A 16,049-nucleotide genomic window follows, 5' to 3' on the forward strand; every position below is an offset into this window, starting at 1 on the left:
GACCAGCGCTGCTGGATTGCAGGGTGGTCGTAACCATGGAAACGAGCCGTGTATAATGTGATGGAAAAATGAATCCAGCCAGCAAAGGAGGCAATATGGATAATAACAATACATTAGTAAGTGCCTTGTATTAACTTTCTCTACATGATAAATGCTGTTTGCTGAAGTGACAAAACCCCTTTAACCACCTCAGCCCCCAGTGCTTAAACACCCTGAAAGACCAGGCCACTTTTTACACTTCTGACCTACACTACTTTCACCGTTTATTGCTCGGTCATGCAACTTACCACCCAAATGAATTTTACCTCCTTTTCTTCTCACTAATAGAGCTTTCATTTGGTGGTATTTCATTGCTGCTGACATTTTTACTTTTTTTGTTATTAATCGAAATTTAACGATTTTTTTGCAAAAAAATGACATTTTTCACTTTCAGTTGTAAAATTTTGCAAAAAAAACGAGATCCATATAGAAATTTTGCTCTAAATTTATAGTTCTACATGTCTTTGATAAAAAAAAAATGTTTGGGTAAAAAAAAAATGGTTTGGGTAAAAGTTATAGCGTTTACAAACTATGGTACAAAAATGTGAATTTCCGCTTTTTGAAGCAGCTCTGACTTTCTGAGCACCTGTCATGTTTCCTGAGGTTCTACAATGCCCAGACAGTACAAACACCCCACAAATGACCCCATTTCTGAAAGTAGACACCCTAAGGTATTCGCTGATGGGCATAGTGAGTTCATAGAACTTTTTATTTTTTGTCACAAGTTAGCGGAAAATGATGATTTTTTTATTTATTTTTTTTCTTACAAAGTCTCATATTCCACTAACTTGTGACAAATAATAAAAAGTTCTATGAACTCACTATGCCCATCAGCGAATACCTTGGGGTCTCTTCTTTCCAAAATGGGGTCACTTGTGGGGTAGTTATACTGCCCTGGCATTCTAGGGGCCCAAATGTGTGGTAAGGAGTTTGAAATCAAATTCTGTAAAAAATGACCTGTGAAATCCGAAAGGTGCTCTTTGGAATATGGGCCCCTTTGCCCACCTAGGCTGCAAAAAAGTGTCACACATCTGGTATCTCCGTACTCAGGAGAAGGTGGGGAATGTGTTTTGGGGTGTCATTTTATATATACCCATGCTGGGTGAGAGAAATATCTTGGCAAAAGACAACTTTTCCCATTTTTTTATACAAAGTTGTCATTTGACCAATATATTTATCTCACCCAGCATGGGTATATGTAAAAAGACACCCCAAAACACATTCCTCAACTTCTCCTGAGTACGGGGATACCAGATGTGTGACACTTTTTTGCAGCCTAGGTGGGCAAAGGGGCCCATATTCCAAAGAGCACCTTTCGGATTTCACCAGCCATTTTTTACAGAATTTGATTTCAAACTCCTTACCACACATTTGGGCCCCTAGAATGCCAGGGCAGTATAACTACCCCACAAGTGACCCCATTTTGGAAAGAAGAGACCCCAAGGTATTCGCTGATGGGCATAGTGAGTTCATGGAAATGTTTTTTTTTTGTCACAAGTTAGTGGAATAGGAGACTTTGTATGAAAAAAAAAAAAAAATCATCATTTTCCACTAACTTGTGACAAAAAATAAAAAATTCTAGGAACTTGCCATGCCCCTCACGGAATACCTTGGGGTGTCTTCTTTCCAAAATGGGGTCACTTGTGGGGTAGTTATACTGCCCTGGCATTTTCCAGGGGCCCTAATGTGTGGTAAGTAGGTAAATGACCTGTGAAATCCGAAAGGTGCTCTTTGGAATGTGGGCCCCTTTGCCCACCTAGGCTGCAAAAAAGTGTCACACATCTGGTATCTCCGTACTCAGGAGAAGGTGGGGAATGTGTTTTGGGGTGTCATTTTACATATACCCATGCTGGGTGAGAGAAATATCTTGGCAAAAGACAACTTTTCCCATTTTTTTTATACAAAGTTGGCATTTGACCAAGATATTTATCTCACCCAGCATGGGTATATGTAAAAAGACACCCCAAAACACATTCCCCAACTTCTGCTGAATACGGAGATACCACATGTGTGACACTTTTTTGCAGCCTAGGTGGGCAAAGGTGCCCAAATTCCTTTTAGGAGGGCATTTTTAGACATTTGGATACCAGACTTCTTCTCACGCTTTGGGGCCCCTAAAATGCCAGGGCAGTATAAATACCCCACATGTGACCCCATTTTGGAAAGAAGACACCCCAAGGTATTCAATGAGGGGCATGGCGAGTTCATTGAAAAAAAATAATTTTGGCACAAGTTAGCGGAAATTGATTTTTTGGATTTTGTTCTCACAAAGTCTCCCTTTCCGCTAACTTGGGACAAAAATTTCAATCTTTCATGGACTCAATATGCCCCTCAGCGAATACCTTGGGGTGTCTTCTTTCCAAAATGGTGTTATTTGTGGGGTGTTTGTACTGCCCTGGCATTTGAGGGTCTCCGCAATCATTACATGTATGCCCAGCATTAGGAGTTTCTGCTATTCTCCTTATATTGAGCATACGGGTAATGAGATTTTTTTTTTCCGTTCAGCCTCTGGGCTGAAAGAAAAAAATGAACGGCACAGATTTCTTCATTCGCATCGATCAATGTGGATGAAAAAATCTCTGCCAAAAAAAGAAAAAGGAGGGGAAAGGCGTCTGCCAGGACATAGGAGCTCCCCCCAACATCCATACCCACTTAGCTCGTATGCCCTGGCAAACCAGATTTCTCCATTCACATCAATCGATGTGGATGAATAAATCATTGCCGGGATTTTTTTTTTTTTATATATACAAAGTGTTTGCCAAAGTATATGAACACCGCCACCTCCTCAGCTCATATGCCTCGGCAAACATATCTTTTACTGCAGAGGAGAAATCTCGTCTTGCAGCGCCGCATACACCGACTTGCGTGTAATCTGACAGCAGCGCAATGCTTCTGTCCGAATGCACATCAGTGCTGCAGCTAGTCGATCGGTTGGTCCACCTGGAAGGTAAAAAAAACAAAACAAAAAAGAAAAAACCAGGCCGCAAAGCAATAACTTTATTAACTTTAGAACAGAACATATAAACTTTTTTAACTTTTTTACTTACCGGTAATTTTTTTTTTGTTTAGTTTTTTTTACCTTTATAGAACAAACCTCTCCTTCCCCATGGGACAATGTGCAAAGCGCAAATCGCCCAAAGATGTGGCGAAGTACGTTATGCACTTTATCCCAGGTGAAAGGAGAGGTTTGCAGCAGCTGAGAGTAAAATGGCCCTAATAGCCCTGTGTGCCTGTCCTGTGAGATGCAATCCCTATGCTAGGTGTACCTGTGTGTGGTACTTCCGGAAACACTCTCCATAGCATAGGGCAGGGTGGTCCGGACAGTCAGGACAGAAATAGCGGGTGTCACGCCTTATTCCACTCCTGCTACAGACACGACATCTTTTTCGGGGTGACGGTTGGGTTGAGGTACCAGGAACGACACTGGGGAAATGTCGCTCGTGTAGACGGCTAACTACACTGGGGGATGGGGCCACGGAACCTCCTGGGTAAAGGAGGTTCTCGATGATCTCTTCCTGGAATTTGAGGAAAGATCGTGTTCTCCCAGCCTTACTGTAGAGAACAAAACTATTGTAGAGCGCCAATTGAATTAAATATACAGACACCTTCTTATACCAGCGTCTGGTTCTGTGGGAAACTAAATACGGAGACAACATCTGGTCATTGAAGTCCACCCCTCCCATGAGCGCATTATAGTCGTGGACACAGAGGGGCTTTTCAATGACACGGGTTGCTCGCTCAATTTGGATTGTCGTGTCTGCGTGAATGGAGGAGAGCATGTAAACGTCACGCTTGTCTCTCCATTTCACCGCGAGCAGTTCTTCGTTACACAAGGCAGTCCTCTCCCCCCTTGCAAGACGGGTGGTTACAAGCCGTTGGGGGAAGCCCACGCGACTAGTTCGCACGGTGCCACAGGCGCAAATCCGTTCTAGAAACAAATGCCTAAAGAGGGCCACACTTGTGTAGAAATTGTCCACATAAAGATGGTACCCCTTGCCGAATAAGGGTGACACCAAGTCCCAGACTGTCTTCCCACTGCTCCCCAGGTAGTCAGGGCAACCGACCGGCTCCAGGGTCTGATCTTTTCCCTCATAGATCCGAAATTTGTGGGTATAGCCTGTGGCCCTTTCACAGAGCTTATACAATTTGACCCCATACCGGGCACGCTTGCTTGGGATGTACTGTTTGAAGCCAAGGCGCCCGGTAAAATGTATTAGGGACTCGTCTACGCAGATGTTTTGCTCGGGGGTATACAAATCTGCAAATTTCTGGTTGAAATGGTCTATGAGGGGCCGAATTTTGTGGAGCCGGTCAAAAGCTGGGTGGCCTCTGGGACGGGAGGTGGTGTTGTCGCTAAAATGCAGGAAACGGAGGATGGCCTCAAATCGTGCCCTGGACATAGCAGCAGAGAACATGGGCATGTGATGAATTGGGTGCGTTGACCAATATGACTGCAATTCATGCTTTTTTGTCAGGCCCATGTTGAGGAGAAGGCACAAAAAAATTTTAATTTCGGAAACTTGGACTGGTTTCCACCGGAAAGGCTGGGCATAAAAGCTTCCCGGGTTGGCGGATATAAATTGTGTGGCATACTGGTTGGTCTCTGCCACGACTAAGTCCAAGAGCTCCGCAGTCAAGAACAGCTCAAAAAATCCCAGGGCCGAACCGATTTGAGCCATCTCAACCCGAACTCCAGACTGGGCGGTGAAAGGGGGAACTACAGGTGCGGCTGAAGTTGGTGACTGCCAATCAGGGTTTGCCAGCACCTCAGGGATTCTAGGGGCTCTACGGGCCTGTCTGTGCGGTGGCTGCGACGGGGTAACTACTGCACGTGCCACCGTACCAGCTTCAACTGCCCTTCTGGTGCTCGCCACGTCACCATGTTGTACGGCAGTGCTGGTACTAGGTCCAGGGAGGGCTGCGCTGCTGGTGTATGCCTCACCACGTGATCCGGCAGCGACAGCCCCACTCTGCTGCTCTTGAAGCGGATCCTGCACAACCTGTGGTCTAGCGACACGGGGCCGGGTACGCCTGGTGCTGCCAGGGACCTCCACCTCCTCGTCCGAACTTTGGGTCAGAGAGCCACTGCTTTCCACAGGTTCATATTCTGACCCGCTAGATTCGTCAGATGAGGGTTCCCACTCCTCATCCGACTGGGTCAGAATCCTGTAGGCCTCTTCAGAAGAATACCCCCTGTTTGACATTTTGGACTACTAAATTTAGGGGTATTCCCTGAGACTACCCAAGAAAAAAAGCAAGCCTGTCTTACAAAGGGGAGGCTAGCGAAGTACCGGAGGCCGCTGCGGTTGATAAAAAATATCAAAACTGATTTTTTTATCGCCGCAGTGCGTGTAAAGTGAATGTGCAGTGATCAAAAAATATATATTTTTTGTCACTGCGGTGGGGCGGGCGTGGGTGAACGCACGTGTGGGCGACCGATCAGGCCTGATCGGGCAAACACTGCGTTTTGGGTGGAGGGCGAACTAAAGTGACACTAATACTATTATAGATCTGACCGTGATCAGTTTTGATCACTTACAGATACTATAAAAGTACAAATGCTGATTAGCGATACGCTATTCAGCGAATAAAAGTGACTGCGGTGCGGTGGGGTGGGCGCTAACTGACGCTAACTACCTAACCAAGGGGCCTAAACTATCCCTAAAACCTATCAGTCAATACTAGTGAAAAAAAAAAAGTGACAGTTTACACTGATCACTTTTTTTCCTTTCACTAGTGATTGACAGGGGCGATCAAAGGGGTGATCAAAGGGTTAATTGGGGTGCAGGGGGGTGATCTGGGGCTAAGCTGTTGTGTTTGGTGTATTCACAGTGATGTCTGCTTCTCTGCTGGATCCAACCGACGAAAATGACCAGCAGAGGAGCCATATAACAGATCATATTTACTAATATGATCTGTTATATGGCTTGTGATTGGATTTTTTAAAAATCGCCAGCCTGCCAGCCAATGATCATTGCTGGCAGGCTGGTGACGAGCTTGTCCTTTAACTTTTGCCGGCCCGCGATGCGCATGCGCGGGCCGGCTTGGAGCGAAATCTCGCGTCTCGCGAGATGACGCGTATATGCGTGACTGTGCGCAGCGCTGCCACCTCCGGAACGCGAATCTGCGTACAGCGGTACGGAGGTGGTTAAGGATACACCATTGATATGTATTCTCAAAGGACTCATTGTCAAACCCCTTTTCAGAAACCCTTTAAGGGAATTGTAAGTTCATAGTGTCTCCACTTTGGAGGACTTGCCCTGTCCTGCATTACACAGACAACACATTGATTTGAATGGTCGCTCTGTAATGCCTCATCTCTCCTGCGGAGGTGCTGCAGGGAAATTGAGCATGTACTGCCAGGTTTCTCACCGTTAGTCCCAGCAGTGGGAAACTTTGTGTCCAGCTTACTATCAACAGACCCTTCTAAATGGTTGGATTGTCCAAAGTGGTGAACCTATTTAAACTTTTTTTGTGCTGAGCTGGGAATTTTTGTCATGATGACACTTTAGCAGTTCTGCATGCTTGATCTCGTGGACCCTTTTAGGGATTTGTGAATTAATATAATAGATGAGTGTCCTCAGGATTCTCATCTCTTGGCCAGAGTAGAGAGCGGTTACAAAGAACATCTCCCACTTTGGAGGACCGTCCTGTCCTACTTTGCACAGACAACCCATAGATGGGAATGGCCACTGTGTAATGCTTCTTTCTCCTGCGGAGGTGCTGCAGGGAAACTTAATACATACTGCTAGGTTTCCAATCTGATTGCTGGGTGGAACAGCAGGGGGGAACTTTTGTACTCATCTTATTATCAAAGTGCCGTTTTACAAAGTGTCCTCCTATGTAGGACCCCAAAAAAAAGGTCTTACTTTGTTTGCGTGTTTTAAGTACATTACTGTGTTGTGTTTTTAATTCATTATTTCTGATCTGTATATTATGTTTAACTTCTGTTAGGTTTCCAGGAAAGTAGCAGATCTGATATTGGAAAAGCAGCCCTCGTATGTTAAGGTACGACCCACCTTCTGTTATTTCTTCTTTTCTTTACAAGAATCTTTGTGCTAAACACTAATGCTAGTACTTACTGTAAACTGTACTATACCACACAGCAGAGCCGACAGATCCTCTATACTACACCACACAGCAGAGCCGACAGATCCTCTATACTACACCACACAGGAGAGCTGACAGATCCTCTATACTACATCACACAGGAGAGCCGACAGATCCTCTATACTACACCACACAGGAGAGCCGACAGATCCTCTATACTACACCACACAGGAGAGCTGACAGATCCTCTATACTACACCACACAGGAGAGCTGACAGATCCTCTATACTACACCACACAGGAGAGCTGACAGATCCTCTATACTACACCACACAGGAGAGCTGACAGATCCTCTATACTACACCACACAGGAGAGCCGACAGATCCTCTATACTACACCACACAGGAGAGCTGACAGATCCTCTATACTACACCGCACAGGAGAGCTGACAGATCCTCTATACTACACCACACAGGAGAGCTGACAGATCCTCTATACTACACCACACAGGAGAGCCGACAGATCCTCTATACTACACCACACAGGAGAGCTGACAGATCCTCTATACTACACCACACAGGAGAGCCGACAGATCCTCTATACTACACCACACAGGAGAGCCGACAGATCCTCTATACTACATCACACAGGAGAGCCGACAGATCCTCTATACTACACCACACAGGAGAGCTGACAGATCCTCTATACTACACCACACAGGAGAGCCGACAGATCCTCTATACTACACCACACAGGAGAGCTGACAGATCCTCTATACTACACCACACAGGAGAGCTGACAGATTCTCTATACTACACCACACAGGAGAGCTGACAGATCCTCTATACTACACCACACAGGAGAGCTGACAGATCCTCTATACTACACCACACAGGAGAACTGACAGATCCTCTATACTACACCACACAGGAGAGCCGACAGATCCTCTATACTACACCACACAGGAGAGCCGACAGATCCTCTATACTACACCACACAGGAGAGCTGACAGATCCTCTATACTACACCACACAGGAGAGCTGACAGATCCTCTATACTACACCACACAGGAGAGCTGACAGATCCTCTATACTACACCACACAGGAGAGCTGACAGATCCTCTACACTACACCACACAGGAGAGCTGACAGATCCTCTATACTACACCACACAGGAGAGCCGACAGATCCTCTATACTACACCACACAGGAGAGCTGACAGATCCTCTATACTACACCACACAGCAGAGCTGACAGATCCTCTACACTACACCACACAGGAGAGCTGACAGATCCTCTATACTACACCACACAGCAGAGCTGACAGATCCTCTATACTACACCACACAGCAGAGCTGACAGATCCTCTACACTACACCACACAGGAGAGCTGACAGATCCTCTATACTACACCACACAGCAGAGCTGACAGATCCTCTATACTACACCACACAGCAGAGCTGACAGATCCTCTACACTACACCACACAGGAGAGCCGACAGATCCTCTATACTACACCACACAGGAGAGCCGACAGATCCTCTATACTACACCACACAGGAGAGCCGACAGATCCTCTATACTACACCACACAGGAGAGCCGACAGATCCTCTATACTACACCACACAGGAGAGCCGACAGATCCTCTATACTACACCACACAGGAGAGCTGACAGATCCTCTATACTACACCACACAGGAGAACTGACAGATCCTCTATACTACACCACACAGGAGACCTGACAGATCCTCTATACTACACCACACAGGAGAGCCAACAGATCCTCTATACTACACCACACAGGAGAGCTGACAGATCCTCTATACTACACCACACAGGAGAGCTGACAGATCCTCTATACTACACCACACAGGAGAGCTGACAGATCCTCTATACTACACCGCACAGGAGAGCCGACAGATCCTCTATACTACACCACACAGGAGAGCCGACAGATCCTCTATACTACACCGCACAGGAGAGCGGACAGATCCTCTATACTACACCACACAGGAGGCCCTACTAAGCATCTGTTCTGCACGGATAGTTGAAGCAGATATTCTGCACATTCAACAGATTTGTGGTTTGTGGGATCACAGGCCAGATGAGAGAACGCTGATGCCGCAAGGAGCTTGGTCGGTTGTGTGGTGTGGCGGGGGAAGGGGATGGGGAAGGTGTGGTAGTGGCCAGAGCTTCAGATTGGTGGGGCTAGGGTCCACCCCATGGTGCACTGAAGTACTGATCTGCATAAAAATCAAAACCTTGTTTTCTGCAGAATTGTGCATTCGAATTACCCAACAAAGGTATGGTTTTAGTGAGCAGGATTATACATGGTTTAAAAGGGATCCTGCTGACAGATGCTCTTTAAGAGGTATTATGAGTATGTATGTCTTTCTCACATAAGGATGGACAATTCCTTTAACCTCCCCCAGCTCATTTTCCCGACCTGTGCTCAGGCAGTAATTAAAAGTTTATTTCTTTTGTGCTCGAGCAGTTTGACTTTAGAGATCGTTCCAAGCAGCGGCTTCTGTCTGCAGCCTCCAAACCCATTATATTGTATTTAGCCATTAGATATCGGCATATGTCATGTCTGCTATTTATTGACAGATGGATGGATTCATTGACCCTTTCCTGCTCCATGCTCAGATTCCAGTCGTGGCACTAGGTCAAGAGCTATTCTCGCTCCACTTACTGTAGGTGTTATCTATAGCATGCGACGGACACCCTACTGCTGGAATCGGAATGGAATAATTAAATTATAATCCATCCATTTAGCCCCTTGGATTCCACGGTCAGTGCTGACAGGGGCAATTAAGTGGTTTTACGGAGGGTGGAAGCTCCTTCTGGAAGCTCATTGGTACCCCCAAAATGCAGATGATTTGCCATTGCGACTGGGCGCCAAACGTGACCGCTAGGTCTGTGTAAGGCAGGACCTAATAGGCTTCTTGTCTCTGACCGTCATAGCACATTACAGAAGTGATTAGTAGATTAAATTGTCATGGAAAACAAGGTTCCAGCATTGCCGTTCTCCGAACTGTAGACTTTATTTAAATGTACACATGCAATTAAAAAATACTGAGTTTTCTTGACGCTTTTCGGGCAGCGCTAGCCCTTTATCAAAAGAATAAAATCTCACACAAAGTAACAAGTAAAATACACGATCAGGTTCCCAATGGTGAATCGACACCTACGTGATCAGGTGAATATCATTAGGTCTCCACAGGTTCATGACTCATTATTCAGAAAGAGGGGGAGGAGGGGAAGACGCCTAATATAAAAAAAACAACATATACATAACATCTTCGAAAATTACGTCTGTCACTGCTCACCCTACAATAAGGTGCATAATTAGGGATGAGCGAATCGACTTAGGATGAAACATTCGTATAAAACTCCGTAGGACGGCAGCAGGCGAGCGTCCTTCACTCACTGCGCCTAAGACAAAAATGTACGGCGCGGGATTTGCGGCGCACGGAGGAGACCGAGGATGTCAATCACCTTTACAAGGGCATGCCAAACGGTGAGAGGACGGAGCCTCTATGTGCGGCAGCAACGCCCCACTAGCACCTAGAGGCTCCTTTGCATATTATAAAAGTCATTATTTAGCGCAAACGGCGGCAGGCAGGGAGATATAAGCCATACAGCTACGTTCTGCTGACATTAGCCCATCGCTCATGTCAGCCAGCTACATAACGATTTTTCTGATGATAGAAACCCTTTAATGACGTGTATTGGATGAGAAGATTTAGCATGTAGCAATGAATTGGACGAGAGGGACAAAAGAATTTAGGAGATGGCCCGATTACCAATCTGAGGTTACCATCTACCCAGACTGCCCCAGTCGGTGACACCTCACCTCTAGACTTTTTTCTGGAGGTGGTCACCCAAGAGTTTCGTCACCTGAATATAGACAACCAGGAGTTAGGAGGACTACTCTCACTGGAAAAGGATGAACAAATCATCATTAAACCGATAAAGGAGGGAATATAGTGAATTTAGCCATGTGTGAGAATATTTTATTGGATGATAAATGTTATGAGATCCTACGTGAAAATCCCCTGGATCGGTATGGCAAACACCTAGGAGCTATCGCTAAAGAAGCATCCACCACTCATCTTGTTAATAAAGGTGAGATGGACTTTCTGCTTCCACTACATCCCATCATGGCCTGCCTAAAATACACAAAGGACGTAATCCCCTCAAAGACAGACCCATTGTGTCAGCGATTGGCAGTTTGACGCAGAACATCAGTATCTATGTGGACAAAGTTCTGCGTCCGTTTGTCATTTCTCTTCCATCCTACACACGTGACACCATGGATGTCCTCAACAATCCTAACGATGTGACCTGTGAGGAGTCCTCTATCTTATCACTTGCTCCTGTGGCCTACAGTACGTTGGAAAAAGGATTCGGGAGTTTAAACCATGTGTCGGTGAACACCTAGGAGACATCCATAATAAAAGAGATACTCCCCTAGCCGGACACGTCGTCGGCTCGCATGCAGGGGATGTAAGAGTGATCTGTTTTCAAGGGATAGAACGGATTCGTCAGTCACCCAGACGCGGTGACATTGACATTAGGCTTCTGAGAAAAGAACTGGGATGGATCTTTCGTTTATGTACAGTACAGACCAAAAGTTTGGACACACCTTCTCATTCAAAGAGTTTTCTTTATTTTCATGACTATGAAGGCATCAAAACTATGAATTAACACATGTGGAATTATATACATAACAAACAAGTGTGAAACAACTGAGAATATGTAATATTCTAGGTTCTTCAAAGTAGCCACCTTTTGCTTTGATTACTGCTTTGCACACTCTTGGCATTTTCTTTAAGAGCTTCAAGAGGTAGTCCCCTGAAATGGTCTTCCAACAGTCTTGAAGGAGTTCCCAGAGATGCTTAGCACTTGTTGGCCCTTTTGCCTTCACTCTGCGGTCCAGCTCACCCCAAACCACCTCGATTGGGTTCAGGTCCGGTGACTGTGGAGGCCAGGTCATCTGGCGCAGCACCCCATCACTCTCCTTCATGGTCAAATAGCCCTTACTTTCAAAGTTTTTCCCAATTTTTCGGCTGACTGACTGACCTTCATTTCTGAAAGTAATGATGGCCACTAGTTTTTCTTTACTTAGCTGCTTTTTTCTTGCCATAATACAAATTCTAACAGTCTATTCAGTAGGACTATCAGCTGTGTATCCACCTGACTTCTCCTCAACGCAACTGATGGTCCCAACCCCATTTATAAGGCAAGAAATCCCACTTATTAAACCTGACAGGGCACACCTGTGAAGTGAAAACCATTTCAGGGGACTACCTCTTGAAGCTCATCAAGAGAATGCCAAGAGTGTGCAAAGCAGTAATCAAAGCAAAAGGTGGCTACTTTGAAGAACCTAGAATATGACATATTTTCAGTTGTTTCACACTTGTTTGTTATGTATATAATTCCACATGTGTTAATTCATAGTTTTGATGCCTTCAGTGTGAATCTACAATTTTCATAGTCATGAAAATTAAAGAAATCTCTTTGAATGAGAAGGTGTGTCCAAACTTTTGGTCTATACTGTACATTAAGACCCTTTGGTTTCTCTGAACATAACAGCTATACGTGCTAGCCCTATCCCTTACCCCACTTATTGTCCTATCAACCTGGACCAGCTATCCCTGATACTGAGGATCTTCCCTAGATTTTCTGTATACGTCAACCAGACAATATTCAGATGGCTGCAAGTTCGTGCCCTGATAAGGAAAACTTCTTGGGCACTGTGGTTGGTGACTCTATTAGCTGCTCTGCAGTCATATGCTATTTATGTGACTGGTAACACTGTCACATAGGAAATAGAATACTCATTTGTGTGGTACTAATTGGCTTCGATAGGTTTGTGAGCCTTCTCTATGAGTAAACACGTTAGATGGATTCACCTCTGCTTTCTTTGGGGTGTATCTTACTTTCCACATTCAGTCTCCCCAGACTATTTTCTAATAAGTCGCCTAAGGATCCCCTTGTATATATGTATTGCGAGCAGAAGCATACATTGGTCTACATAAGGACGGCACTTCGGGATCTGGGACGTCATGTTCTCTGAACACATCCCTCTCCCTTTATTGGCCGCTTGAGACAGCTCCCCTGCTCGTCCTCCTGGCTCATCCCTACTTAATGAGCAGGAGCTGGCCGGCGCGCGCGGCCATACTAGCGCCGATGCCTCTACATGACACACGTGCAGCGTCCTCCACCAGCTCCTAGATTTAGGCAACCAGTCAGTTATTTAGCGCCCGCTTTGCCCACAGCTCCTGATGAGGTGCCCGATACAGGGCGACTAGAAATGCGTCGAGCAGGGCTTGGGTATGATTAGGTAGCCTTTACTGAACACTAAGAGAGGGATTAGCTACGTTTTTATTATTATCCTGAATACATTTCTGTTATTATTTTCTCTTTTTAACCTTAATCTTAGTAGGCAGTGACTAGCCTTTTGTCACGGCGGGGAGTGGGGGAAACCGTGCGGTGTCAAAGGGTAAAAGGGGATCAGCCTGGCCAAAAGGAGTAATAAGGGAGCAGGTCACCTCCTACCGCGTCTCTAATCCTCTCCCTGACTCCTCACCGTACGAGCGGACCCCGATGGTAGGACGACTCATACTCTGGATTCCTAGAGACCCTAAGTCGCCCTGGTAATCCCTCACTTATGAGCAGGGGAGAGACAACCTGTTCATCCCAGTCATGGAGGAACAGGAGTCTCTATCTGAGGCCAGGCTGCAAGGAGAGGGGAACACATACAGCTATGGAGATGGCAGGTTAGCGAAACCATAACACACTTACCTGCCACAGACACACTGACTGGAACCCGTGCACAAGTGCTGCTGTCCACACCAACATTAGAGGACACAGCACACACCACAAACCACACAGGAACCCAGGACACCCATAGCTGCAATAAACATGAGACAGGGGAATGTCTAGTAAACATGACACCAAACACCACCAGACATGTAACCCCAAACTAGACATACAAACACCCTGAACATGACCCACTCCATACAAATAGGGAGAGGAAGGGAAGGAGACACCGGGATAACATTGACATCTATGACCACAAGGGTGGCCCTCACTGGACAGATGGAACACCCTGGACTGGAGCAGAGCTCCAGCACCAACCACAGCTGAAGTACAACTGACTCCAGCCAGGGAGCCACAGGGGATAAAACCCTAGTGACCACACCCAGTCAGGGAGTTAACCCTTACAGCACCAGACAGAGGGAGGCTACAACTTAAAGGGGAAGTGCACACACAAGCATACCAAACACGTTACCACCGGCAACAGCATGCGTGGCAACCATGTCACGGCAATCACCCAGAAGCAGGGCTGTGGAGTCGGGGGAAATTTTGGGTACCTGGAGTCGGAGTCGGCAAACAATGCACCGACTCCGACTCCTACTACATTTAGATTGGAATTAAAAAAAGCAAGTTTAAATGTCCCAATTCACAAAAAGTTATAATTAATGACTTCTCTACTGTAAGAATAAAGACCAATGCATGCAGTGCCTCACGTAACCGCAAAACGAACACGTTAAGTGACCGTGAAGAAGCGTGCTTTTCATGTGCTTCACTATATGGCACGCAACGCACAATTAGGAGATGCAATACTTATACTTTCCATAGTGTTGTGTTCTGCTTTTACAGGGAACGCAGCGTCCATGTGTAACCTAGCCTCTCACTGATAAGGGATTAAATAAATATGTTTTTTGCAGGACTAGAGAGTGAGACACTTGTATAAGTGAAGGGAATGGAGGGCCAATAGTTCAAGACTGAAGCTGTAAACCATTGGAAAAACTGCTGTCATTTAGCTAAGGCTATAAAAACTTGTAAACTCCGATTTTCGTTCAGTAGAATTTGTTAAAAATCGATTTTTATAATATGTAAATTACCTTGCTACCAGCAAGTAGGGCGGCTACTTGCTGGTAGCAGCCGCATCCTCCGATGGTAATGACGCCCCCTCTGCTTGTTGATTGACAGGGCCAGTGGACGGGATCTTTCTCCGCTGGCCCTGCCTGTTTTGATTCAATATCTGGCGCCTGCGCCGCGGCCGTACCTCTCTTCAATCTGCGCAGGCGCACTGAGAGGCGGCCACTCACTCGGCCGCTCGCTCCTCATTGCGCCTGTGCCGGGTGTAGATGTGACGTCATCGGCGCAGGCACATTGAGGATGGAGCGCCGAGCGAGCGGCCGCCTCTCAGTGCGCCTGCGCAGATTGAAGAGAGGTACGGCCGCGGCGCAGGCGCCAGATATTGAATCAAAACAGGCAGGGCCAGCAGAGAACTATTCCGTTCCCTGGCCCTGTCAATCAACAAGCAGAGGGGGCGTCATTACCATCGGAGGATGCGGCTGCTACCAGCAAGTAGCCGCCCTACTTGCTGGTAGCAAGGTAATTTACATATTATAAAAATCGATTTTTAACAAATTCTACTGAACGAAAATCATTAATTAGCTTATGTATGGAGAGATCGCAGTGTAGGGATGATTAGTAAAGAAAAAAAACAAAACGGTTTAATGGGGTGACAGAAGCCCTTTAAACTGTGCAATACAGTAGACTGTTGGCTTCCCAGTAGTCCTGTGGTAGGTTGCGTTTCTTTCCCTCAAGGAATGTATAAAATACATTCGCATATTAATACAGAGGAGTCGGAGTCGGAACATTTATCTACCGACTCCACAGCCCTGCCCAGAAGGCCGAGACACTGCCACTGCGTGCTCTAACAGCGGTGTCACAGCGCAAACGAAAGGCCGTGACACCTTTATATAATAGAGATGGAAAAAAAACACTAACATGATTCGTCTGTGAGAAATGTAGCGATGAATTGCCCGTAATGGGCTCGACCTAAGTAGACGTAGCGATCTCTCCATTTTGTATGCTAAGTGTCAAATATAAAAAATTGACACTTGCTGCAATGATAATTCAATGTAAATTGCAAG

The 16,049-nt window shown here is 46.0% G+C and overlaps 1 protein-coding gene across 1 annotated transcript in view; it reads left to right on the top strand.

Annotated features, from left to right (window-relative positions):
• Positions 1-16,049, top strand: part of VPS50 (VPS50 subunit of EARP/GARPII complex) — a 195,183-nt gene that overhangs the window by 34,523 nt on the left and 144,611 nt on the right. Inside the window, exon 5 of the mRNA XM_040431195.1 lies at positions 6,994-7,047. Within this exon, the coding sequence (XP_040287129.1) occupies positions 6,994-7,047 (54 nt within the window). The remainder of the gene's footprint in view (positions 1-6,993; positions 7,048-16,049) is intronic.

The sequence above is a fragment of the Bufo bufo genome, chromosome 5, assembly GCF_905171765.1.
Source record: "Bufo bufo chromosome 5, aBufBuf1.1, whole genome shotgun sequence".
Classification (NCBI taxonomy): domain Eukaryota; kingdom Metazoa; phylum Chordata; class Amphibia; order Anura; family Bufonidae; genus Bufo; species Bufo bufo.